Source organism: Seriola aureovittata, chromosome 11, assembly GCF_021018895.1.
Source record: "Seriola aureovittata isolate HTS-2021-v1 ecotype China chromosome 11, ASM2101889v1, whole genome shotgun sequence".
In the NCBI taxonomy this organism is placed as follows: Eukaryota; Metazoa; Chordata; class Actinopteri; order Carangiformes; family Carangidae; genus Seriola; species Seriola aureovittata.
Window position 1 is genome coordinate 7,733,868 of NC_079374.1, and position 27,912 is coordinate 7,761,779.

At 39.6% G+C, this 27,912-nt stretch overlaps 1 protein-coding gene and 1 long non-coding RNA gene across 6 annotated transcripts in view; one reads left to right on the top strand and one right to left on the bottom strand.

Annotated features, from left to right (window-relative positions):
* Positions 1–1,800: 1,800 nt before the first annotated feature.
* Positions 1,801–27,912, top strand: part of cerkl (ceramide kinase-like) — a 32,869-nt gene continuing 6,757 nt past the window's right edge. The window contains exons 1-7 of the mRNA XM_056389797.1: positions 1,801–2,562; positions 4,826–4,935; positions 12,282–12,512; positions 21,340–21,471; positions 22,369–22,432; positions 25,121–25,251; positions 25,383–25,457. Of these exons, the coding sequence (XP_056245772.1) occupies positions 2,393–2,562; positions 4,826–4,935; positions 12,282–12,512; positions 21,340–21,471; positions 22,369–22,432; positions 25,121–25,251; positions 25,383–25,457 (913 nt within the window). The 5' untranslated portion in view covers positions 1,801–2,392. The remainder of the gene's footprint in view (positions 2,563–4,825; positions 4,936–12,281; positions 12,513–21,339; positions 21,472–22,368; positions 22,433–25,120; positions 25,252–25,382; positions 25,458–27,912) is intronic.
* LOC130177828 (uncharacterized) lies at positions 2,456–27,911 on the bottom strand. Of its 5 annotated transcripts, none has more exons than XR_008829066.1 (8): positions 27,753–27,911; positions 27,484–27,602; positions 25,075–25,248; positions 23,972–24,120; positions 12,274–12,502; positions 6,147–6,305; positions 4,904–5,148; positions 2,456–2,592 (listed from the first exon to the last, which is right to left on the bottom strand). It is a non-coding gene; the product is annotated as an uncharacterized LOC130177828 (long non-coding RNA). The 5 variants fall into 5 exon arrangements; XR_008829064.1 differs by having other exon boundaries at positions 2,483–2,592; positions 4,889–5,148; XR_008829067.1 differs by lacking the exon at positions 2,456–2,592 and having other exon boundaries at positions 4,934–5,148; positions 25,075–25,245; positions 27,753–27,910.

Sequence of the window (27,912 nt, forward strand, 5' to 3'; positions counted from 1 at the left end):
GCAGGCAAGACTTTAATTTATGAAAATGATCTCGTTTATGCATGAGAGCCCCCCTCCATACATACTGCTGTCCTGCTGTGTGTGTGTGTGTGTGTGTGTGTGTGTGCGCGCGCGCGTGCATGTGTATGTGTTGAAGTGTGTAAGTCAACAGGGACAATATGGTGGCCATATCCCACCATTTAGCCTCCCTGTTAAAGTGGAATAATAATGAGAGAAATTCAGACTGCAGCATAAAGATTCACTCATCCTCTTCAAATAAAACAGAATCTATTAAAAAAACTATATATAAAATCTATACAAAAATATAAAAATAGTCACAATACAAACAAACTCTGCTTTAAAATAAATGACAAGACACTAAAATTATTAAGATGAACATCGTGTGGACCTTTCACATTACAGAAGACAGCTACTGAAGTAGCAGCAGTAGTATTAGCAGTATTAATAGCAGTATTAGCAGCAGTCTTTGAGATAGTGGGTTTTGTATTTCAGTGTGTTGGCTGATCATAACACTGATTAATGCAGCTTAATCTTAGCCATCTGTCATCAACACACACACTGTGTGTTTGTAGCTCATAAGGTATTTATTCATCAGCCAGGGCGCATCCTGCTTTCTGATTGGTTGGCAAGTGTCTGTGAAAATCATGTACAGTATGATGACAGTGCTCAAGATATCTTAACCTGCAGGTAACAATAACAACAGTACTGACACTTCGAATCTGGTTAGCACTTACCTGAAACTAACCTGATCATGAGTTAAACTGATTACAGACAAATTGTAAAGGAATAGCTGCCTGTCTTTTTGTTCATATGGTACATGATAATTTACTCCCAGGTGTCTACACAGAGACAAAAGTGGACTCATCTCCACTGAGTCCACTTCCAGAAAACCTACATCATAATAATGATTTGTACACACATAAAATTATAATAAGACTAAGAGTTAGAAATTATTCTCATTTGAACAGTAATATTACTGTATTATCAACAGGATATTGCTATACAACTGTGCAAATTTACTGTGACATTAACAACAATAGTATTGTATTATTAACAGTGCTTTGCTGTTGGTGACGCATACAGGTTGTCACTGTAAAACCAACCAATCATGAGGGATTAATACTCCTTGACTGTGAAAACTTCTGATAACTCATTAATTAGCATAAATTACTACAAACCAAAATAAACTAATAGTTCTTGATTGTGAAATCTAACCAGGTGTGGAACTAACTGAATTCAACAATTCTACCTTTTTCACTCACTTTATTTCTGCTCTAAGACTGCTATAGCTGTGACGGCTATTGTATTACATATATTTGGGAATACCTATCAAGCAAATCAAAAGTTGAAATAATGACATTTCCTCTCAACAAGTTTAAAGATACTAGAAAGTGTTTCTAGATTTTTATAGTTATTGTCATACTGCTTTGAACTTGCAAATTTGCCGGAGAGTGGGTCATGAAATGTTCTTAAATGCCTGATGTTGCTTTCTTCACAGTTCATTATCATTATCCACTTGCAGTTTCATCTCTGTGAGCTGCTACACTTCCCCTTCATTTTTCAAGACTGTTTCAAATTAAAATTACTTGATAAAATTATTGGATTGCTCTTTTTCTCCCCCCTCTAGCTGTGTTTACTGTTTTTTTTCTGTTTGCATCCACCTGAATAAATGCCCAATGTTCAGTCTCTTTTAGCTCTGTTTTTGGTCTCCACCAACTCCTGATGGAAATATCTGGCTGCTAAATGCTAGTTGCTAGCTTAGCCTGTCTGATGTTTGGTAGTTTACAGTGGGTTTTAATAAAAAAAAAAAAAAAAAAAAAAAAAAATTTAGCGACTTGTGAGACTGGACCAGACAGGACATGTTTTATAAATAAAATAATAAAACAATGAATCAAACTGATTTTAAAAAAAAAGACTGTACAGTTGTAGAGACAGTATGATAAGGCGATTCATTTTCAGTTTTTTTTTTAAATTAAATGTTAAAATACATTACAAACATGAGGTTTTCTAGGTTTACTTCAACAAAAGTAATGCTCACATTAAGTATCATTTTCAGTTTAGATGACGTGATACTTCTTTCTCCACTGATGCTCTCTAACCGATTACAAACTGCTGTAAAGACGCAGCTTTAAACTCCTCTGGGTTTACTCACTGTGTGCGCGCTCCCGCGTAACCGAGGGATATACGCGCGCCCGCCCGCTTATTACGAGCTGTGAGTCCACGCGGTAAAGCTGATGCCAGTCGCCATAGCGACAAGACCCCGGAAATACACCACAACCTGCCGTTGGTGATCAGCTTACTGCACGTTTATCTGTCGCTTCGTTTATCAGAGAGGGACTCTGTTTGTTTGTTTGTTTGTTTGTTTGTTTGTTTATTTGTCTGGTCAATAAACATGTCGGAGCCTGAAGAGGAGCTGCAGGGAGAGCAGCGAGACAGCACGAAGAAGAAGAAGAAAGAGAAACGGAGCGGGAAGAAGAAGAAGAAGCAGAAGGAGAAGCGGGAAGAAGAAGAAGAGGAAGAAGCACAGCAGCAGGTGGAGGAAGATGATGAGGAAGAGCACAGGTGAGTGGGTCTTCTGAGGTTCCTTCAGATCTAAGTAACCAGAACAGAGTTAAGTTTAAGTTTAGTGAAAGAAGATCCTTGAATTCTTCCCTACAGGTAAAGTATCAAGAACATTGTTTTACAACTCTTTCAAAGTAAAAGCTGTGTGGTCAAAACCATACCAAATTAAAAGTAAAAGAATTGATCTTGCAATAGTTGCAGATACTCCAGAGACAAGAGGTGATGTGACACTTCACATGATGCATTTATTCCTGATTCCTTCATTCAAAGGCTGAACTCCAACAGTATACAGCCACCAGCTGTGAGCACAACTGCAGCTGCTCTGCCTGCGATAGGTGAAGCCGTGGCTGTAGCTGCATATGTAGTTGAATATGTTGCTATGGACATGGCTACAGTAGTTGCACTGTGGCTGCTCTTTACTGCTCCTGTTAATACTAGCTAAGAAAGCATCGCTAAGTCACACAAAGTCTTTCTATTACATATGACAGATGTGTCAATACACCTTGAGTTCAGGAATACAGTAGCTTACAATACAACGCACAGCCGGTACAATCATGTCAATTCACTGCACACCGAAGACCTAATGAAGTTAATATTACACCCATTATAAAGTAATGTCACAGTAATCACAACAACTAAATCACAATTAGCGACAGCGGTAGCCAAAGCTATATCATCACCTAGCTTTCAAATACACACATAAACAAAATATACAGACGAACAACAAAACAAACATACAATCCATCAGCCAATAAGTATCTGCAGTGTACACACTTAATTTCTTTTCTTCTTTTTCTACATTGTACAACAACAATAGAGACATCATGACTATAAAATAACATATGTAAATATGTGGTAAACAAAAAAGTGTTGAACCACTGCATATTTCATATTTTCGATTTCTCAAAGCAGCCACTGTTTGCACACTATAAGCAAGGTCTTAACCAGCTTCATGAGGTGGTCACCTGGAATGGATTTCAACAGGTGTGACTAGCCAAAAGTCACTTGGTGGCATCTCTTTCCTTCTCAATGAGACCAAACACAACAGCCCTTCAGCCCTTTAAGACATGAAGGTCAGTCAATCCAGAATTTCAAAAACCATCAAAATCATCAAACTCTATAAACTCTCTCATGTGGACCACCCCGGGAAAGGAAGACAAAGTGTCACCTCAGCCTCAGAGGATAAGTTCATTAGAGTTACCAACCTCAGAAATCACCTATTAATGACACCTCAGACTGGAGTCCACATCAATGTTTCCCAGGGTTCAAGTTGTAGACTCATCTCAACATCAACTGTTCAGAGGAGACTGCATGAATCAGGCCTTCATGGTTTAGTTGCTACAAAGAAACCACTTCTGAGGGAGACCAATACGAAGAGGAAGCTTGCTTGGGCTAAGAAACAGAAGGAATGGACATTTGACTAGTGGAAAGTTGTACTTTGGCCATGTCTTTGTGAGATGCACAGAAGGTGAACGGATGTTATCTGTGTGTGTGGTTCCCACCGTGAAGCATGGAGGAGGGGGTGTGTGGGTGCTTTGCTGGGGACACTGTTGGCAATTTATTCAGAATTCAAGGCACACTTAACCAGCATGGCTACCACAACATACTGCAGCGACATACCATCCCATCTGGTTTGCGCTTGGTGGGACCATCATTTGTTTTTCAACAAGACAATGATCCAAAACACACCTCCAGGCTATGTAAGGCCTATTTTACCAAGAAGGAGGGCAATGGAGTGCTGCATCAGACAACCTGGCCTCCACAACATCTGAGTTGGACGGCAGAGTGAAGGAAAAGCAGCCAACAAGTGCTCAGCATATGTGGGAACTCATCTGTTGGAAAAGCATCCATGAAGCTGGTTGAGTGAATGCCAAGAGTGTGCAAAGCTGCTATCAGAGCAAAAGGCGGCTACTTTTAAGAATGTAAAATTTAAAAAATACTGTGCTTTGTTTACTCTTTTCTTTTACTTACTACATGTCATTTCATAGTTCTGATGTCTTTAGTATTAATCTACAATGCTAAAAAAAAATAGAATAGAATCAAAGAAAAGCCATTAGAGACAATGAGTCCAAACTTTTGACTGATACTGCAGATTTAAAAAATAATAGGATTTGTGTATTTACTCCGAATGATCTCAAGAAAGTAAATATATTGTTGTACTTTGCTACAGATATCATTTATATGAGTTATTATACAAGTTATTAAGGACCTCCTCTGTATTTATCAATGTCTGATTAATAATGCAGTGTATTGTGTGTGTCAGTGAGTGTGTTGTGCTGCGTGGGATCTTCAAACTGGGGAAGAAGAGTCATGACGTACTGCTCACCCGAACCAGACTGACCTGGACCCCCATCACCCCCGAGAACCCCACAGGTCAGTTACTGCGGTGACGCGTTGTCATGGTGATCACTGCTGACAGGCAGACAGACTGTGTGTATGTCGAGGCAGCTGGTGCTGTAATGGAGAACTTCTATCATGTTGAGACCACCTGAAACTTGACATCTGGACACGCACATCCACTGCATGGGGGACAATCTGAATGCTTCCCATGGCTCTTTATCGGGGGCAGGAAAGTTAACCAGGACCCTGTTTCCCAATAAAGATCGATGTTAGTCGATGTCAAAGAGGTTTTTCTAAAAGCATTTCTATGAACACTCGCGTTTCCCAAAGCAGCACTTAAGAGTGAGTGCACATGCATGCTGTTAGCTTCTTAAGGCCAGCTGTCTGTGATGCTGAAAACTAACTCTGCTTATTTAGCTGTGTCTATAAGCTGTGCCATACATTAAAAATACATCCATTGATATTGACCTAAAATGAAGCAGTGGTGGTTTCCGTAATCTGATGTGATTCTATCATAATTTCTGTATCAGAACTGCTGTTTATAAGCAGCAAACAACATGCGCATAAATAAAAAGAAAAGGGAAGATATGAAATCTGAACATTTACCATAAGTGTCATTTCGGCAAGAGGTATTGAAAAGGCAAGAAGAGGGAGAGGAGCGTGATCATAGAAACTGCCAGATGAAATAAGCAAATCAATTGCTGAATTAATCTGCGCTTGTGTCTAAGTTTAGTTTTATTTCGTTTTTTCTAATCTAAACACTATCCATCAGTTTCCATTAAATGTAAATTAACAGAGTACTAGCATTCATGAACAAAACAATTTTAAAAAAAGAAATAAAGCTGAGTTTTTTTGGCTCTTCCTGTAGGTTCTGAAGCTTCTTAAGCTCCTCGTTTTTTTAAATCCAAACTGCACCCAAACACAATTTTTATTGAATTTTTCCACAAATTGTCAAAAGAAAATGTGAATTACAGTGCGTCTCCATCCATGACTGTTGTGCTTATAATACGACTTGGATGCACGAAGGGTTTTGAATCCAATACTAACTAATACCAGAGCAAGCATCACCAATATCAATACTGATTATTATTATTCATTGTTAAAAGCAGCTAATGCTTTCATGTAAGTAAATATGTAATTTGTGCGGTGAATGCATTATTAAATCTGCAAACATAATGTTCGAGTCATGAAAGAGAAGAGAATTGTGTTTTGATTTTTTTTGTGATCTGGCAACCTGGACTCACTGTAGGTGTAGGCCACCACCATCCTTCATGCAGTATCTCATCCATGTTGGTTTCCTGCAGCGTTGATCACAGCAGATGCCTCCAGAAAGACACTTCATTCTGTGTGATTACAAGCAGCAGCAGAAGCTCAATTTTCAGGCCAGCTACATCTCCAGCAAGCTAAAACAAACACACAGATTTTCAGTTAGTACACAGACTTAAAGAGCCACGGCTTTTAATTTTTCTGCAAGAGGACAAGTGTATGAAATTGATGGACCTAAAACGAGCCTTCTCCAGTTTGGAATAGATAGTTTAACAGATCCTTTAAACGTTAACAGTCTCTGTTTTGGTCATGTTGTGGTAATATTATTATACTGTTTTGGTAATGTCCTGTGTTGTGTGTTAGTTTTTGGTTGAAATCCATTCAGACAGAACTGGTTAGTGGAGCAGGATGAAGGTGTAAATACAGCGTGTGTGTGTGTGTGTGTGTGTGTGTGTGTGTGTGTGTGTGTGTGTGTGTGTGTGTGTGTGTGTGTGTGTGAAGCCAATCTGTTTTGCTGTATTTCATCCAAGCTAATGTCATTAAGCCAGAACTCTGTGAGTGTGTGTGTGTGTTGGCAGTAGTAGAGAGCAGTTGGTTCAGCCTGTGGGGGGTTATTAGAGTCTCTCAGTGTGAGGAGATTAACACACACACACACACACACACACACACACACACACACACACACACACACACATACACAGCATGCTGACAGGCTGACTGTGTGTGTGTGTGTGTGTTGATTATATATTTCTATATAAATGGATCAGCTGTTGTTGTTTATTTCTACACATGAATTCATCCTCGTCTCACCCAACAGCCTATCTGTCTGTCTGTCTGTCTGTCTGTCTGTCTGTCTGTCTGTCTGTCTGTCTGTCTGTCTGACAGTTCAGGTCTCACCTCCCAGACAGACAGACAGTGTTTTGTATCAGTACTGAACCTCAGGTATTGTACCTGCAGCAGTATGAAAGAATTTAAACGACTCCCAGCTTCATGTAATTTGAAGTTAGTACACAAGAAATCAGTGTATGTTAATGTTTTGTACTGATGTGAAATCATGACACATACATGCTAATGGATTTCAATAGAGTGTCAAAGAGGAAGGGGATATTTCAGGCATCCCTGGTTTTTGAGGAAAAGTCCCATTAATTTTCTGTGCAGTTGCTTTGGATAAAAGCATCTGCCAGATGAGTAAATGTAAATTTAATACAACCTGATTGTTACATTATTCAGAAGAGTCTTTTATTATTTATAAAATATTTTGCCAAAATTGAATAACTCTTTTTTTGTTTTCCAAAATCTTCAATTTCATAAAATTCTCCAGCCTTGCCAAGCACCTCTACTTCCTTTGTGCCATGTACTGTGGAACATCGTGTCCATCTCCGACAGCGAATCTAGTCTGTGTTTTGGCATCAAAAAAAAAAAACCTGCTCAGGTTAACTATTAGTATAGAATTGGGACGTTCTGCTTTCCTGCAGTAAAGTATCTCTGGAGATTTTAGACTGAGTGTGAAGGAATGATAACTGATCAATTTACAATCAATTAACAATATCAGAGTGGTGGCGCAGGTTTACATGATCAGTGTCATCAGTGACAACTAGGGAGAGATGCAGCGCTGCAGCCTGTGAGTGTGTGTGTGTGTGTGTGTATAAATTACAATCCATAACTCCCCACAGTCCGCCACATGGCCTTGTCACCATGAGACTGGAGTGGCACTGTGTGTGTGTGTGTGTGTGTGTGTGGGTGTGTGTGTGTGTTGTGGTGTTGTCCCTACACGTCTAATGATTTACTTTTAGGGTTTTTATGTGTTTTTATTGTTGAGTTTAAATTAGAAGAAGGTGAAACCTCCAGGTAGCAAATGGAAGTTCACATAAGGGCCTCACAATGATAATAATACCAACATATCATATATGTTTGTTTGTGTGTGTGTTGTACATTTCTTTCTATGGCTGAGTGGACAAATCTTTGTTTGAAACCATCATTGTGAGGATTTTATCCGGTCCTACCAACGTCAAAGGGCTGTTTGAGGGTTAATTTTAGGGTTGGGTTTTGGTATTTAGTTGTGATAGTTATGATTATAGTAAGGGGCTAGGGAATGCATTATGTCAATGACACCAATCTGTGTGTGTGTTTGTGTGTTTCTATGTGTGTGTTGGCACAGTGGGTTGATGAGGGCATGATGGGAAACTCATCTCCATCTGGAACCAACACACTACCTGTGATGGGCAATACACAGTGTGTGTGTGTGTGTGTGTGTGTGTGTGTGTGTGTGTGTGTGTGTGTGTGTGTGTGTGTGTGTTTGCACGCAGCATCTCTGTAGGTTCTGTCAGCTCAGATCAGAGTCATCTCTATTGGAGTGGATGGAAAATCTGTCTTTCTTAATTTGATTTTTTTTATTTCCATGTTTTCTGTTTGGATGGCATTTGTTTCACCCAACCCAAACATAATAAGAAAGAAAACAGCAAAACAACGACAGAGCCACAGATCTACAGACATTTTTTTTCTAGCCTTTTTAGCTCATGGTTTTTGGTTTAATGACACATTGTTTTCATCACTTTAACAACTTTGTTTCAAGCTGTAGCAGGCAGCTGTTTTCATCAGACAAGCTCCAATAAACCGACTGTACACTACCTGCTTAACACTAAACAGCAGACAGACAGAATTAGCATCTAGCTGGTGAAGAAAAGTGTGAATATTTACAATATTAAATGAACGTAATGAACAGACAATGAAACAAAACAACAGACACACTGTCACCCTGACATATGGATGCTGGCCTCTCCGGGTGGACGAGGGGTGGGTTGTTCGGGGTATGTGATATCTGATAACAGCAGGAGGGTATTTCATAGAGAGGAGGGGTTAATCAGCTATCATCAAATAGAACTATTTCCTGATGAATCCGTCCCCTCTGAGTGGCTCAGAGCTGTTTATATTTTACAGGTGTAATCATATAAGATATGTCTTCAGAGGTGACAAATACTATACATTAATAAACACTTAAAGTAATTAATTAATACAAAAACGTCCTTATATCTGCTCACATTTACATGAAAGTGTGTTAAACCATTTATTAAGTGTATACTGCTTATAAATACCTATAAATGCTTAATAGGGGATAATTGAAAATTGCTACCCATTGAATTATAATAACAACATTATGCCTTCACTTGATATTACAATGTTCTGAGTCCCTTTAGTTGCTATTCATTGAATGGTCAGACAAGTTCAGAATATTGAAAATAAATTAGTAATGACCAGGGTTCTTCAGAGGACTCAGATGAGATTACACATGCTGGGAGGATAAGCTTTGGGAGCATCAACAAAAAGGTTTGTAGCTATAAATAGCTGTTATGAAGTAAACATAAAATAGGTTACACTTTGGTTTGGGCTTCAGTCTTTGGGCCTGTTACATATCACATGCAATATTTAATAATATATTCTGTCTATAGCAGGGCTGTAAAACAGAGGTTTAATTCTGGATAGATGGATATTCTAACTTATTTATCTAGATCTGGATGGATTTGACTATTTCTGATGATTAAAGTGGATTAATATTATATTTTTTTCATGTACAGATGTTTGTCCACCTGCCGCGACATGTGTCTGTCTGAATCTGGTTTGATCTTCGAAATAAAAGTCAATTTCATGCCGCAAACACAAACAAGCGGTGCTGCAACTAATGATTAATTTCATCATCAAGTGATTTGTTGATTATTTTCTCAATTAAAGGATTAAAGGATAGGTTCACAGTTTTGTGTGCACTCTCTGTGTACACTCACTCATTCTATTGGATCCTCCAGAATATCCTCTATATGAGATTGTACCATACCATTTCGCCATACTGCTTTTGGGCAATCAGCTCTAACAGCCACAAATCAGTGGAACAGTCTGCCTGACGATGTGAGGGGCTGCGGCTCTATCAGCAGCAAAACCAACTTTTAAACTTGGCTAAAAGCAGCTCAGCCCTGCACTCACCGATTTTGATATTCCATATATTTTTTTGTATATTTGATGTTGTTTCTAATCTGTACAGTTTGTTATTGCCTTGTTTCTTTGCACCGACCTGCCAAGGCACTACAGATGTAAATTAGCTTGAAACTGTAATCTGGGACGGTTCATAGAATTTTGACATTTATGTTTGAGCTGTACACTGTCCCATGAATTAATAATTTTTTCAAGTGTTTCGTACAAAATCCAGATGACCATATCAACATTAACAGATTTTGCTTGCTGTAATCATTTCTCCTGGTCATACTGGCCATTAAAACGTTATGTGGTTTGCTTCTTGTGTTTAGATAAGAAGAATTTATCTTGTTTATTTAATATGTATAATTTTATTGGCCCATATTGAACATCCTGTCCTAGAAGTTCTTCACGTTTGCAGGCTACGTGTCACATCTGGACAGAAGAGTTAGTTGTGATTACTTCAGACATGTCTCTAGTAACAGCACGGCAGAGAGGGCTGAACGCTAGAGAGGACTTTAGAAAGTAGAGATTACAATCAGAAAGTTGGGAGCTGTAGTTTTTTGCGATCACAAAGTAACAGAGAAGTAAATCCTAGAAACACACTGCATTTTTTCATAAACATTATAATGTGGCTAGTGGAACAGAGGCTAGCCCAGATGTGACATTATGAGTTTGTCTCTTTATTAAAATAGATTACAATTATTTTTCTGTTGATTGATTGTTTCAACACAAACAAACTTTCCTGGTTCAGGGAGCATTATACAAATATTGAATAGTCACAGTTTGAATCAAAAGTCATCATAAAAAAGAGTGATAATTCACCTTGTTGGTGCTGGAGGTGTCCTGTACACAGTTTGATGTCTCTTTTATAATGGTGGTCTATGGCAAAATGCTTTTGGTCTTTTTGGGGCGTCTGCTGCTCTGTATCAGCTCAGTTATTAACAAACAAGGTATGAATAAAGTGTGTGCGCATGTGAGTGTGTGTTATGCAACTCTGAGCTCTGCTGACATTATCCTCAGAAGATTAGATGATTAATCGCACACGAACCAATCAGATTCGGAGATTCCCTTCCGATTACACTGATTGATTGACAGGTGTTGCTAAACACTCTGCTGATCAATGGATTAGTGATTAATAGAGTTAATTATATTATGTAACGTGAACACAGGTGAACCAACAGCATTAGCACGTTACATTCACATTTTACTATGACTGACAAGGAGGGAGGAAAAAATAATGTAAACACCTCCTCTTTACACACTGATTATCAGTGAACAGATAATGTTATTCACAAATTCAAAACTAATTACAGAGTTTTTATTATTATCAATTATATATTTTTGGTGAAAAAGCAAAACAATAAATAGTGACTGCAAACTTAACCTAATACAAAAAACAAACGATAAACAAGGATGTATAATAGCACCTATTATAATGATAATAATAATAATAATAATAACAATGATAATGATAATATTAATAGAAAAAAATAATAAATAACATCTAATAATAGGCTTAATATAACAATAATATGATTGTTCATAGACATCACTGTTTTTGTTTCAGTATTATCAAAAAATTCTTGTATTTAAAAGAGAAAAGAAATGAAAAGTCCAACTTTTAATGTCATCGACAGCTATGCTAATATCAAAGTTACCTTAAAGGAGCTATTTGTAAGTTATGCTGTTGCTACATAGCCAACGTTAGCATTAACAGCTGTTTACAATACCGGTCTTGCCAAGAGCTTCAGTCATCGTTGTGTTTACGTCCTGGTATTACGTCCTCTGAGCAGCGCTACTTTTTCAGGGCAGCCTGTACGCTACAGTGACTCGGTATCGGAAAGTGACAAGATAAGCTAGGGCTAGCTGGTTAGTATGTTAACGTCAGTAGAAAAAGACAAACAAAAGGGTTGCTTTCCACCGCTAGAGACAGCTCTTGGTGAGTTAAGGAATGAAGTTTGATGCTGAACTTGCAACATTTGTTATTTTAAGGAGCATTTTGACATTTTAGGAAATACAGAAACATGAACACAACTGGAGTCAAAAAGTCTACACTTAGTAGTGAGCAGTAATCTTTAAAAAACTACATCCTAGTAAAGTCATATGTATGTTGTGTTCAGGTGTTGTGTGTTCTTCCCCTACCTCTGCAGGTGAGGCGTGCGTGCTGCAGCCAGGTGTGATGCTGCTACAGGACGTGTTTGCAGTGAAGGTGAAGCGGCGGCGAGCAGCGGGCCAGGAGTCCGGGGGAGCTGTGCTCGGTGTGGCTCTGTTCTGCTGCAGGAGGAAAGGGAGGAGGCTGGAGGAGGACACGCTACACCTCCACAATGCCTCTGCCGAGCACACAAACACCTGGTACAACACCCTGAAGGAGCTGCTCACAGGTAACACACACATACATGTTTGTGTATCATCAATAGTAATGAGTGATCAGTCTCCCATTACAATCAATAAACATTCAAACAAAAACCTACAATCAAATCCTCAGTTAACCCAGGTAATTATTTTACTGTAAAATCAGACAACTGCAGTCGTTAGTCGACCTTAAAATCTCACTGAAAATATCCAACATCAACTTCAGGGTTGATTAGGAATAAGGTGCAGCTGTGCAGGTGAAGGGGGGGGGGCACCTCACTGACAGTGAGAGTAGCTGAGATCAGCACCATCTGATCACCTGGTCAGCACCAACGTAAACATCACCTGCTGCACCTCTTACACTTGAACAAGACACTGAACCCCAGCATACGGTGCTTTGGACGGAAGCTTCTGACAAATGGAAATGCTGCTTTTGGACGCTTTTAGTACCATAAACCAATTAAAATGCCAATTTTAATTAAAATCTAAATCAAACCTTAATTAACTATCAGCACAGTGGGATGGCATTCAGTGACTGGGAATACGTATTTCTTTGTGATTTGGATTAATTAAACCACAGATATCCCAGGTTGGAGCCTCCTCCACATAGAGTCCTTGTCAACCTGATAGACTCCGAGTAAGATGGAGTTTGTCTGTGTTACATAAGAGCTGAGATCCACTGGAAACATGACTCATTACTTATTGAGCGTCATACTGTAAGATGATTACAAGGGTTGAGTAATACTGTTGTTATTAGCACTAACTGTCTTTGTATACATTAATCTGTCCATAGGCTCATTGGTGATTCTTTTCATAATTATAAAAACCAAGCTAACCATGACGAAGGTTAGTATTGTATTCAGTCACTACCCCTGTACACAATTTAACAAAGTCACTTTGAACAGCCAGTGTGGTCTGTTGTCTTTGTACCGACTCTGGTATGAAATGGCAGCTTTAAGTTCTTCATGTCAAATGAAAAAATGACTCTTTAAATTGGGAAAATGTTAAAGGAAAGAAAATCTGTCTGTCTGACTGTGTGACTGAACTAGAATCCAGGTTGTTCCACCCACAATCTCATGTGATGGCTCCCCCTGTTGGCCTCCAGTTCATCATATCCCTGTCATCTGAAAGTCAAGATCCAGCTTTTGTGCTTCAATTCACCGGTGGAGGGGTGGTCATAATAGGAGCACTTCATTAACTGTCTGCCCTCTCCCCAACTCTCTTTTTTGTCACCTGCCTTAGTCATTCATTTATAATGATTTTAACTTCTAACTGCCTGGACTTTTTCATGGCTACGGAGACTTTGCTTACTCCAAATGATCCTGTCCCCTTTAATGATTCTACCTTCTCTCATTTTCATCTCCCCCAGCGCTCAGGTCAGGTTTATACAGACCTCCTAAGATAAATGGTTTTATTGATGAATTCTTTGAGCTAGTCTCTCTTGTTGTACCCAAATATGATAAAGTTGTCATCCTTGAAGATTTCAATATGCATATACGCTGTGCTTCTAATCATCTATCCCGGGATTTCCTGGATCTTATCGAATCTTTTATCTTAAATCAGATTGTTAAAGGCGCCACACATTCACTCACTTAGTGGATTTCTCTCCATGATCACTGCACCTTTGTCTCCTGTATGTCTGTGGGTGACATGATATGAGACAAAACGTGCACACGTCTCATGTCCAAGGATTAGCTAGTTGTCAGACAGCTGCAGTGCTAGCTGCTCAGATTATAATTTCATTGTTTTCTATCAGCTTGTTCATCACTCAGTTTAATGAGGTGAGTCACAGTTACATCAGACAAGAGAGCTAATCTGCTAATCCACCACAGAGAGACAAAGAGACACAGATTACACACACACACACACATTCAGCAATACTCAGTAACATGTCATCAGCAGTTGAATCACGCTGTCTACGAGAGAGATTAGCCTCAGCACTGTCTACAAACGTGTGTCAAGTTCATTTTACTTCAAGATGAAAGTCTGTAGGGACTTTAAACATTAGCTCATACACACTACAGGGCCAAAAGTATGTGGACATTTGACCATGACACCTGTATGTGATGGTTCAACATGTGGTTCCAAAAACATGAGCATTAAGCTCCTTTCCACCAGATTTCTGAACCTGGCTAAAGAGATTTTCTCCCATTAGACTACAAGAACATTACTAAGGCCCAACACTGTTTTCCACAACAAAAAACACTGACAGGAGATTTATATCAAACTTCTCCTCTACGTCTCAGAAAGAAAGAAGTAAAAGGTATCGTGCAAAATGTTAAATTCTTCTTTTAAAGGTGCATTAGTCAATATTTTTTATATTAACAATGGATTAAATTACTTCATGTAATCGGAAAAGGTGTGACAAAACTACAGAGAATTATCACCCACTCTGAGTTCCCATCAGCTCTCAACACTATCACAGAGTCATTTTAATCGCAGCAGACTGGCCTGACCTGCTCAGCACCAAACGGCAGACGGATTGGATCGGATAGGACTCAGAATCAGCACATATCCAAAATTAAAGGACTCGGATCTAAGTCCACAACTCTAGTTTTTTCTTTCATCTATTCACTCATGATTCATCAACATTTATTGACATTTATTTTTTTGCATCTCATCACTTCCCTCAACCCTGTTTGTATCCTACTTACCTGCTGCTCAGAATCAATCAGGAGTCAGGCAAAGTTAAAGACTTCAACCTCATTCACCTATTAGAGCCATATTTTTTTCAGGAGCTGGTGGAGACCAGACTAGAGCTAAAAGGAGAGTGAATATTGGACATACATACATCAGATGAATACAAAAATCTGATATATAAATAGGTGTAAACAGAAAGCTGTTTGCTAACAATGTTATTGTTAACGTCACAGCATCTTCACAACATCAACATCAACAAGAACATCACAGCAAATGTTGATGAATCTGATCCATCATGTTAAACATGTTTCCTGTAAAAAATAAAGCTGCATGAATTCAGACAACTTCAACCTCAGCAGCACGAACACCTCCTGACAGGACCTGTTCAATAACGCTCTGGACGTTGCTGCAGGCTGAAGTTCCCAGACGCTGGTTTCCCAGGTGCACTGAAGTGGGCGGTGCCTGGCTGACACTTTATACACAATAGAAATGTTGTGAGTCCCGGGTGTATGGATTTAACTCACACACACACACACACACACACACACACACACACACACACACACACACACACACACACACACACACACACACACACACACACACACACACACACACACACACACACACACACTTTACATTTCAGGTTTTCTACATTCATCCAGCGATGTCAGCTCCAACAGAGACGTTACAAGCTATCCATAAATTAAGAGGTCGAAGGTCACGCACACATGCTGCCATCGTCCTGTCACCATGGCATCGGTCTGACATGTTATCGCTGGTCACCTGTCTGTCTGTCCGTCTGTCTGTCCATCAAACCAGATTACCCATGAGGCCCAGCAGCAAAGTCACAACTTCTTTAAGTATTTGTGCTTGGCCTCTCTCTCTCTCTCTCTCTCTGTCACACACACACACACACACACACACACACACACACACACACACACACACACACACAAATGGCTCACAGGTCTTGTGTCAGCTCACATGGTCACACTGCACATCAAACTGTGATGGCTTTTGTGACTTTACACACCGCGGCGGAGGAGTTTGGTGTGTGTGTGTGTGTGTGTGTGTGTGTGTGTGTGTGTGTGTGGAAGGTAAACACACACATACGGTCGCTCTGCTGCTGTGCGGACATTAAGCCTATTTTCCAGCCAGAGGTCAGTGTGAAAAGCGTATTGTTTTGTGAATCGTGGCGTTGCGGAGCGGGCAGTCCACCGCCACTTCTTAACCTTCGGGTCCGAACATTCAGCTGCACAATGGTGAGCAGAGAGCAGACACTTCCTGTTTCCACAGCGTTATTCTGTGCCGTTTGCTGTATGAAGCAGCTGCAGAATGCTGTGCAGAGAGTGAATGGCAGTCAGAGTGACAAAAGGCGAGCAGTAATGCTGTATAGAGTCTGTTTCCACGCGCACAGTCAGACGGTGGGATGGATTGACTGCAGTTGTTTAACAGCACAACAGACTGACAGGCTGGTGGCGGCGGCGGAGATCACGGGACGGCTGGACTGAGCTCGCCCTAGCCGCCAGGTGCCGTCGCGACTCCTCCCAGATCAATTGTCTTGTCAATCCAATGTCAGTTTGCTTCTCGCTTACAGAGTTGTTAATTTGGGTCCACTGTGACAAAGTGTAATCTTTGGGAGGCGGTGATGGTCGGTTGGTGGTACTGTAGGGTGTCATAAGGTCAAATTGATACCATCAACACAATGTGTGGCCAGTAGGAATAAAGTTCGATAGCATTTTATCAAATTCAAATCCTTTTTGAATTCCTTATCGAATCTTCGGTTTATCTTTCAGTAACTAAAATATAAAATACCAAGTGAAAGATGTCTGATCACTTTTTCTGGGCTAACAGAAACACAACAGTTTTTAGTGGCAACCTGATTGATACTGAAAATAAAATGAGCAGAATAATGTATGAAATGTTCATTAAATACATCTGACACATTCAGTTAACAGCTGCAAGTGCTGAATGTCCTGCGTCACAACTATGAAGTTGTTCAGATTAAAATGTTCAAATGATATGAATCAAAAGAGCACTCCACTGATTTAGCATTGCTCTGTTTAATTTATGTTTCCTTATTATCCAGCTGTTTCTCACAAAGGCTTAACAAAGCAGCAAACAACAGATAAATATTTAACAGTGAGCATCAATCTGCTACTTCCAGACAGACCATAAGTAAAGCCAGGACTAGATACAGTGGCTGGTGACTCCATAATGCACAAAGAAAGAAACATATCTTGGTTAACTGTTGGCATGTGTATCAAGAAAATAACACTCAGCTTTACCACACTTTGCATCAGACTATTGATATGAGCAAGTTTTTCCAAGTTTAATTGCTAAAATTTGGTCAGTGAAGCAATCTTTTATGCTGGGGACACATTCCTCTGTCCAGCATTTTAATATCACCTTGCACTGCACTATTATAACAATATATTATATCGGACTCACTATGGACAGTCACATAGCTGGACTGTGTATGGGTGAAACTGTTAAAAGGATTTTGAAAGAGCAACGGCCAATTGGAAAAGCTCAGCACTTGGCTGACCAATGGTGTAACTTCATCACTCACTGACATGTGATTTACTATCTTTATATTTATTACAATATAAAACAGAAAAGCAGCAAAAACAGAACGAACGTCACAAAAATTACTTAGATGATTATCGGTTGTTCCCTCAAAATATTCTGACTTAATTCTCAAAATCTAAAACATCAATATCCAAATGGAGCAAGCACATGGGAGCACAAAACTGTCTTAGTTTAACGGCTGGTTTTACTGTGTGAGATGCTCACTGTCATGTGACAAACACAACCAGGTCTGAAGAGGCCCTTTATGGCTCTGTGTATGCGTGTGTGTGTGTTACATATTAACTACTGTCCATGAAGTCACTGACTGTTTCCATGGTGATGTGCCTTCCTGTCTCTCTCTCTTTCATATTCAGGTAGAAGGCTTTATTAGTTTGTCAGGAACAAAAAACTTTATTGTAGCACACATTCATACCCCACCCACCTAACTCATATACGGTACGGGAGGTCAAACTCTCTGACACCCAATGTATTACCCTGTATTTCACACACTGTTTTAAATGCAACCTGGCAACACAATGATTATGAGAGGTAAGAAAAATCGTGGTGTTGAAAAGTGACTTAACGTAATTTGAACGTAATGAACACAGAAAACCTGAGACATGGTAGTTTTAATCCATCACGGCTTGTAAATAGCTTGTTTTGCCCAACTAATAGTCAAAACATATTCAATGTACAGTGATATGAAATGGAGAGAAGCAGTAAATTTCCCCACTGGAGCAGCTGGAACCAGAGAAAGTTTTTAGTTTTTGCATAAATAAATCAAGAATCTGATTAATTACCAGCTGTTTAACGCTTTTAATTGATTACTGCTGCTCACTGGGCTCAGATGGAGTCTGAATTTAAATATAATCTGTTTTTGTCAACAACAGTCAGCAGCTCAGTCTTCAGTGCTCTGTCAGAAACTCAACACTTCTCTTTGACAACATCGGGATTGTTTACCATGGTAACGCTTCGGCAGCGCCATAGCAACCTGCCGCCGGCCGAGGCTGGGAGATGATCTGATGGATACTCAATCTCTCAACATCTCTGTGTCTATCTCCTTTCTTCTTAGAAAAATATCAACATAGGGAATGACATCATCTCCTGTGAGACTGTGTGTGAAAGAGAGCATCAATCATGTAGAGAGACAGAGGGAGAGAGAGAGAGAGGGACAGGGAGAGAGGGAGAGAGAGAGAGAGGGAGAGAGAGAGAGGCCTGTTTTAAGCTTTCGGGATCAGGGCTGAGAACTATTTTTCTTGAGTCATGAAATAGTGATTTGTTTTTTTTTTAATTCTTTTGTCATTAACACTGTAAGCATTAATCTGACTATAAACATGTACACAGTATAATCGCTGTAAAAAGTGTAATATCGTAATTATTAGAACCCTATTTTTTAATCTGTATTTATTTATGTATATTTTTAGCAAATTGGCTGAAGTTTGGGCAGCACTGGGAAAATTAATTTTTTTTTCTTAAGTGAAAATCAGCAAATACACATAAAAAATGTGAATCCACTGTTACTTTTTCTTTTGAAACTTAGAAAAATAGAAAAAAAATTGAAATAAAATTAATGACTCAGAGAAAGAGCACTAATTTTCATGCTAGTTGCAGCAGTCGGTCACTAAATGTTGTTAGTTTGTTTGCTATATGTGTAATTTATTGCCAACTAGTTTAATACTTTGATGGTTTAAATCATTTTGCAAGCTGAAATGCCAAATGTTTGATGCTCCCAGGTTTCAAATGCCAGAAATTTCTGCTTTCCCTTTTCTTATATCAAATATTTTGGGATTTTGGACTGTTGCACAAAACAAGACAGTTACTGAGGTCGTGAGATGTATCACATTTGTTGTCAGTGGTCAGTTGTCCTACTGTTGAGTCTGTTACAGTTTTAAGCAACTTCCTAGTTCATAGTAAACGACCAGCGTTACATTAGTGACACCCTGGCTCATAGTGCTGCCTTGGAAACCCTTGGATGGGGTGCAAAGCGCCATCCCAAGCCCCAATGCCATCGTGGGTCCTTGAGCACAAGCATTTCTCCTGTTTTACTGTCGAAAAGAAAGATTAAGTCAAGTAAATGCTGCAGGGGTGTGGGCTTACACAGGAATCATGTTTGTTAGAGTAGAGATGAGCCTATGAGTTATTTTGGGGCACCAGAGGGATGGAGCTTCTGGTAATGGTGGGGGTCCAGTAGAGAGAGGAGAGGTGGGGGTGTCGGGTAGCTCCTCCTCACAGGAACTCCTGAGAGCCTGGTCAGAGCCGTGGGGTGGAGTGATGGCAGGGGGTGCACTGTGTGTATGGGTGTGGGGTCATTAACAGGGCGAGGTCACGGCCTTTTGGGAGCAGATTATTGTAATGAGCTGGATAATGGAGCTGGTGTGTGTGTGTGTGTGTGTATTGATCCGTGCTGGTCTATGGGGATTTATAATGCGGTCTCTAAATCTGTCTAATGATGAGCTGTACAGGGGTTCAGTGTGTGCCTGCGTGTGTGTGCCTGTAGTTTGGAGTCGATACCGTGTAACCACACACACTGCCACACACGAGCGTCTGCTCTAAGTACAATCCACAATTCATCCATTTAGACTAGTTTGAATTTATGTGACGAGTACAAACTGGTTGTTAATCCAAACTAAGGTCACATGCAGGACTTAAAGCTGAAGGTGTATTTCTTAAAGTGTGTTCACTTATGATAACAGTGTGTAGTGATCAGTGTTTATTGAAGGCAGGATGAGGACAGTGTCAGATTTAATGGAGGAATAATGGTTATTTTCATTATTAGTTTATCAATTGATTGTTGTTTCAAGGAATCCATTAATAGCTGAACAGATTTTAAAGGGTCCGAACGACAGACCTAAACCCAAATAAATTTTATTTACAATGATTAATACAGAGAATACAAAAAGCTGGAACCAAAGAGATTATAGGAAATTATGAAGGTCACTTGTTTGATGATTAATAACCATAAAGATTGACAGATTAATGAACATTAAAAATAGTTACAGCTCTAATCATATTTTAAAATTCACTTCCTTGGTCACTCATTTAGTATTTTCTAAGAAACATTCAATATTTTACACAACAGACAGAATAAACTGAGATATCCATGTCATGGAAAATATTGTAAATAGGGAGGGAATTACATTAATTTTGCAGCTTTTTGGTCACAAACTAAATTAAAATTTGTGGCGATGCATGAAAAGTTATGGTGAAAAGTTACAGGATCTCCACTTATTATGATTCATCATCTGGGAGCCATGAATTTCATTAAAAGTTTCGTACCAATCCATCTAGTAGGTCAACTTGATGAGTGAAAACATTGATTTTCTGAGGATGCTAGATGAAAAATCAGGGGATTACCAAAGTCTTCTGTACTGTTAAAAACAAAAAGGTAGAGATATTTCAGCCTGAAACAAAATGGTGATCCGACCATCAGATTGACTTTTCACTGTAGAACATCACAGTAAAATCATCTGTAGAATAAAAACTACAGATGAAAGGACAAAACTTTATACTCTTTCTTTATTTTCTTCACAAGTAAACTTGTTGATTGTGATGGAGCCTTAGTGTTAGCTGCTTACAGTGTGTGTGTGTGTGTGTGTGTGTGTGTGTGTGTGTGTGTGTGTGTGTGTGTGTGTGTGTGTGTAGGGTTCAGCAGTCGGCCCAGGTATCTGAAGGTGTTCATCAACCCCAGCAGCCACAAGAAGGAGGCTGTTCACATCTACAGAGAACATGTGGCTTCGCTCTTCAAGATGGCGGACGTCCGCACCGACATCACCGGTCAGTCCGCCTCTTTATTTATTTATCTACTGATCAGTTTTACAACAAATAGAATTGAAAGTTATTTTATACCTTGCACTGACAGTGGGTGGAGGTGATTTTTGAATTTTATTACACCTCACGTATTATGATGAAATTCTGTGTAAATCTGTTGAACTGTTGCATTGGTTTGAACATTTTGATCTCGTCTTTATCGACATCAGAGAAGATGTGAAATCTGTGTCTGTGTGAGTGTGTGTGTGTAGAGGAGGTCCAAAGGTCAGAGTTAATGGCAGTCTCTGGTCGCTAGGTAACCTGATACCAGGGGCGGAGCCTAGCCCATCTGTTGTGACAGAGGGAAACAACCTGCTCCTCTCTTCTCCTTGTTTCCTTTCTTTTTCTCAAGTTTTCTCCTTTCCTTTCCTTTCCACCCCTTGTCTCCTCTTGTATCCCCTTTCCTCCTTCATCTCCTCCTTCATCTCCTCCTTTCCTTTCCTTGTCTTCTCTCCTTTCCTTTCTTTTCCTCTCCTTATTTCCTTATTTTTCATCTTGTTTCCTTTTCTTTCCTTTCTTTGCCTCTCATTAGCTCTTTGCCTTTCCTTTCCTTTCCTAATTTCCTCTCCTTGTCTCCTCCTCTCATCTTCTCTTTTCTCCTTCTGTCCTCTCATTTCCTCTCCTCTCTGATCCTGGTTTCCTCCTCCTCTCAGCAGATGGTGTGATATCCGTTGTCCGACTTTTTTTGGCAGTCATCAAACACACACTTGTGTACATGTGACCACACACATGCATGAACACTCTGTCTCTGTCTGTCTCAATGTCTCTCCATCTGTTTACCTCTCTCTCTCTACCTGTCTCTCTCTCTCTTTCTGCCTGTCTGTCTCTCTCTCACGCTCTCTCTACCTGTCTCTCTCTCCACAGTGACAGAGAGGAAGGGTCATGCTCTCTCAGTGATGAAGGAATGCAAGCTGGATGAATATGATGGGTCAGTTGTTTCTCTCTCTCCTGTCATTTTAAAATGAACACTGGCTGGGAGTAGATCACTCAAATGTGATTTCTTACCATACAATAAGTTTGTTAAAGGTAATTATACACAAAATAGTGTTTGACTAAAAAGAACATGATACTCCACATGATATTGTTCCACACAGCTGGAGTGAAAGTGCTCATTATAGCATGAAAAGTTTTTTGGAAAAAAAAGGGCATCCTCTGAAAAGCTCATCAAGTTATATTAACGTAATAAAGGCATTTCAGGGCCGTACTTTAGTTTTTGCAGTGGCATGGTAACGTTAGTGAGGTTTGGAAAAGATCACTTTGCAAACAGATATACTGCACAGGAACACTAATGATAAAAATCACGAGTTTCAGCAGGTATTACTTCATAGAAGATGGGCAGATTACTGTAATAATACTGTATTACAGTCTGGCAGGTGTAGCTCCTTTATCTGCACAGACAAACTTATGTACAGGTGAGTTTCACCAGCTCAGGATCCATCAGTGTGTTCTTGTATATCAGTTTAGAGTTACAGTAGTTAGTCTTGGTCTTAGTATTGTAAGTATGATAATGAAAAGTATAAAATCAAATTCTAACAGAACCCTTTTTCTTAACACACAAGAAAGAGTTTAGATTTATGGGGTATTGTTTGTATTGTCAAATAATATGTTCCACTTTAATGCTACAAGGGAACTAACCAAACATGTTTAATAAACGTAACACAATCTCTGATAATGGCTTTGGCCCAGCTGGAGTGTGAACTTCCCCAAAACCAATCCCAGTGTTATTATTACTGATAGATATGAAATGATTTAATTTTACAGTGAAGAATAAAATCTAACATGTTAAAGCTAAATGACGCTTCAGTTATGAAATAAAGACCCAAATTTTTACATTAAAATGGAAAGTAATGTTAAATAAATGTTGACATGTCAAACTGCGACATCCGCCAATAACAGACTGAACTGAACCAGATAATTAAACAGCAGTTTACAGTCAGAGGCTGACACTAAAACACACTGACCCAGACTGATTACATACACACACACAAAAATACACACACACACACACACACACACACACACACACATATACACACACACACACACACAGAAACATGTGAGGTCAAACACCAAATGCTAATTGAACTAACCTCAATAAAAGTGAAAATAACATTTTATGTAACTGAAATAAATAACAACAGCTACTGTATAACTACACACACAAAAACACTGAAAAAACACTGATCAAACTCCCATCACTCTATCTGTGATGGTCCATGTCCGTGAGTGTGTGTGTGTGTGTGTGTGTGTATGTGTGTGTGTGTGTGTGTGTGTGTGTGTGTATGTGTGTGTGTGTGTGTGTAAGCAGCTTTTGTGCTCAGCCCTCATAAAGCTTAATGTGCTTAGAGAAGATTAGCTCAGCGTTGCTAAGCTAGCTGCTGAGAGAGTGTGTGTGTGTGTCTGTGGGTCTGCGTGTGTGTGTGTGTGTATGTGAGGCTGCTCTGGTGAGGATTTGGTTGAAACCTACATTTGCCAATTAGGCTGGCTGTCACCGTGGCGACCGGAGCTTCAGGTAATCCCATACACAGGAGGAGGGGGAGGGGGCGGAGTCTGTTCACTTCAAATTTACGGCAAACACAAACTCTGCAGATGAACCTTCTCGCTTTTCAATGAGCTCTGGAAAACAAGGACAGACCTGTCAAACAATCAAGTTATGATCACTGTTATTCTTGTCTTTTACTATGACAACTACTACTGCTACTGCAACACTCCTGCCTCACCTGCACAGAAACTGACAAAACTGCACCCATAATAATTAATACCTACCTAACAATACAAATGTAATAATAAGAAAATTCTCAAACCAAGGTTGAATGTTTTCTTCCATGCTCATCATTTATTATTTTTAGTTTTGACCCTAAGAAATCCCCAAAATAAACTTTTGTCTTGACACCAACAAACTGACAATATCGGACTCACCACCTTTTTTTGAATATTTAAAAAACTACAATGTTTTCGTATTTTATTTATCACAACTGTTGCATTATATTTTCTGTAAATTCTGCCTCCCTTCATTATGGTCTAAATGTTGTATCAAAGATGTCTGCACCCTCAAGTATGTAATTCTGATTGAGGATAATAAATCTATTTTCTTTTCCCTAAAAACAGTAAAAAAAAAGTATGATATTTAGTCTGGAAAGAAAATCGAATTAATTTCACAGACTGTCACTTGAGCTCAATTTATTGACATGAAGATTCGGTCCTGAGACATTCATCAGGCAAAATTCAAGCAGAAAAACCTGGATGTACAAAAGGTAGAACCTGTATGAATTATGCTTGAAGAAGGGCTGAGGATCAAAATCCTACACATCTGTCACTAACACTTTGGCGTGCAGGACCTTCTTTGAAATTACAACCTGGATGATATTTAGTCTAAAACTAAATGAGATACAGCCTTAAAAAAATAACATGGAATATGTGTTAAAATCAGGGAGATCAGGGTTCATTCAAATTTTTTTTCACTGCTAAAGTCACCTTTTTTAATTATTATTTATTAATTTATTATTTTGACCTGGATAACTGAGGTGGCTTTACAAAGACAGAAATCACTTCCCACGTGTTTGACTCTACCTGTATAACCCGTCCTGACACTGGTCCGTCTCCACCTGTCTGTCAGGGTGGTGTGTGTTGGGGGGGACGGCTCGGTGGCAGAGCTGTGTCACGCCCTGGTCCTCAGAGCTCAGCTGGATGCAGACTCTCCAGAGAAACCAGTGAAACCAGTGCTTCCACTGGGGATCATTCCTGCTGGTGAGAAAGAGGACACACCCACATATAGATGCACAGCATGTAGATCCGCACACAGTAGATCCAGATTATGTAAAAACTGTCAGGTAGTGGTGATGTCCTTTTATTAACTGTCTGTCTGTCCATCTTTACAGGCTCTACAGATGTGGTTTCCTGTTCTGTCCATGGAGTCAGAGATCCAGTCACTGCAGCCCTGCACATCGTCCTGGGTAGGTTCTCCTTGTTCCCGATCACATCATCCTAGCTCCATAGCCACACTGGCTGTAGTGGGTTCTACCTGGTCAAAGTTCTTCCTGTCATTGATCTATAGCGATGACGTCCTTAATGGGTTCTACCTGTTTTAGATCTATTCTCCGTGGTAATCCTGGGTGGCTTCTATCTATTACATTTCTATAGTTGGCGGGTCATCCTGGGTGAGTTCTGTCTCTTATAAATCTACAGTCAATCCCAATTGTCATTTCATCTACCTGAAGCAGGTCTCAGGGAGCTAATGAGGGTCTTGTGTTCAGGCAGAGCTTTGATGGGATTGGCTGACGGTCACTCAGACAGGTTAGCAGTTTGAAAACAAACAAACCCAGAAAAACAGAAGTTTGGGGGGGGTGGGGGGCGGGAGACAGATGTCTAACAGCGGGATCAGTTTCACTCTAAATCACAGCTTTACTCATTGTAGCCACGCCCCCTTCACCAATCCCCGCCCCCTCCCAGGTAAACCTGCCGACCAATCAGCTGGCAGCAGACCAGCCTGCTGTGTCTGAATGACAGTTTGTGGTGAGATGGGGGTTCATTATCACTAATTAACACTGGAAGCTGTGTGTGTGTGTGTGTGTGTGTGTGTGTGTGTGTGTGTGTGTGTGTGTGTGTGTGTATGTGTGTGTGTGTGTATGTGACAGACAGATGGGAGTATTCAGTGGCTTTAATAAGTCTAATTCCTGAACAATAGTAAACAGTTAAAATTCCCAGGCAGGAAGCTGTTCCCACGGACACCAGGTGAGTTCAGATGTGTTGACGACACAACCAGGTGAACATACCTGAACTTTTACTGTTCCACAGTGAAATTATAAGGCAGGGGCGATATGACAAAATAGATCACAGATCATTTCATCAGAAATTGTTACATATATTGTTTAAAATCAGTTTGAAAACTCTCAGCTGTGAATTCATCACTGTTGTTTGTAAATACAGCAGGAAAACAGAATTATATTTTCGATAGAAAATCAAAATGTTGACAGTTGACAAACGGACAATAAAAGAAAGTTACTTTATGAATTAAACTCTCCAGTATAAATATTGGTTCCACCTTTAAGAAGCGTTGCAGGTTTGATCTCACTGACACACTGACCATTACTGTGTAATCCTCATAACACACACACACACACACACACACACACACACACACACACACACACACACACACACACACACACACACACACCATATGGTGAGGAAATCAGATTCTATCCAGAGAGACAGACAGGCAGTCAGACAGACAGGTAGGGAGACAGCAGTTCAGTAGGTTACAGCAGGTATGTGGCCAGATGGCACTGTGTGTGTGTGTGTGTGTGTGTGTGTGTGTGTGTGTGTGTGTGTTCGTCTGAAAGCTGATCAAGCATCATGTTCAATGGTCTCGATGGTGAAATAAGTTTGATGAGGTTGATTTTTTTGTTTGTTTTCATTCCAGTTGCTTCTGTTGTTTGTTTGTTTGTTTGTTGTGGTGATTGCAGCTGTCAGGGGATGATACACATCTAAAAAATGCAACTGAGACCAATGGAGTTATTAATATGAATAATAATATTGACATTAATGATAATAATAATAATAACACCGAGCTCATTGACTCATAATGAGTCAAAATTTTTCCCAATAAATCATTACTTTTTCATTGGTAGATCTACCCATCAATTTCCCGCCATTTATCTGAGTCAAGGGGAAATTATTAATTAATTATATTACAAAGAATTATTGTTAAATGCATCTGTTAAGTACTGACAAAATATGTATTCAGGTATGTGCTTTGAAAGTGATAAACTTAAAATGACAATCTGATGTACTTAAAAGTTTAAACTGGAAACCCCAACAGCTGTGTCCACATACAATGTTTTTTATGTAAAAGAAAAAGACTGCTCTGCAAAAAGACTGATGCTTGCATATTTGAAAGTCTGAAAGATGTTGCATGCTTGCGATGAGCGTTGCCTTCTCTTGCCTCTGTCATGCACATTGAAATACTGAAATACACACCTTTCCTAATAGCAGACTGAAGAACGTCATGTCAACCAATCAGGAATCTTCAGAAACAGACGTTGCTGGCTGCTTCACATCAGCTGGTACGAGTGTATCTGCTGTAAAGCAGAAGGTTTCTACGGGACAGAAGAAACAGTACATTTATAGAATTAGTCTTAGTTAAAGGAAAATTTCACACCAAAATGAGAATTGTCTTATTGCTTTAAAAAACAGTTACAACATCCCAATTCAATTTGCACAGAAGAAAATCGGAAAAAGGTTATTACACTTGGCTGAGATGAAAAAGTCAGTAAACAACAGCAGAGACACATTTATCCTCAAACTGCTGTAAATGTTCTTTGAATGCTGCGGCTTCAGAGACGGGTCAGACTGGACTGATATAAAGCCAGGGACTGGTCCCTCTACTGCAATGTGATTCCACTGATG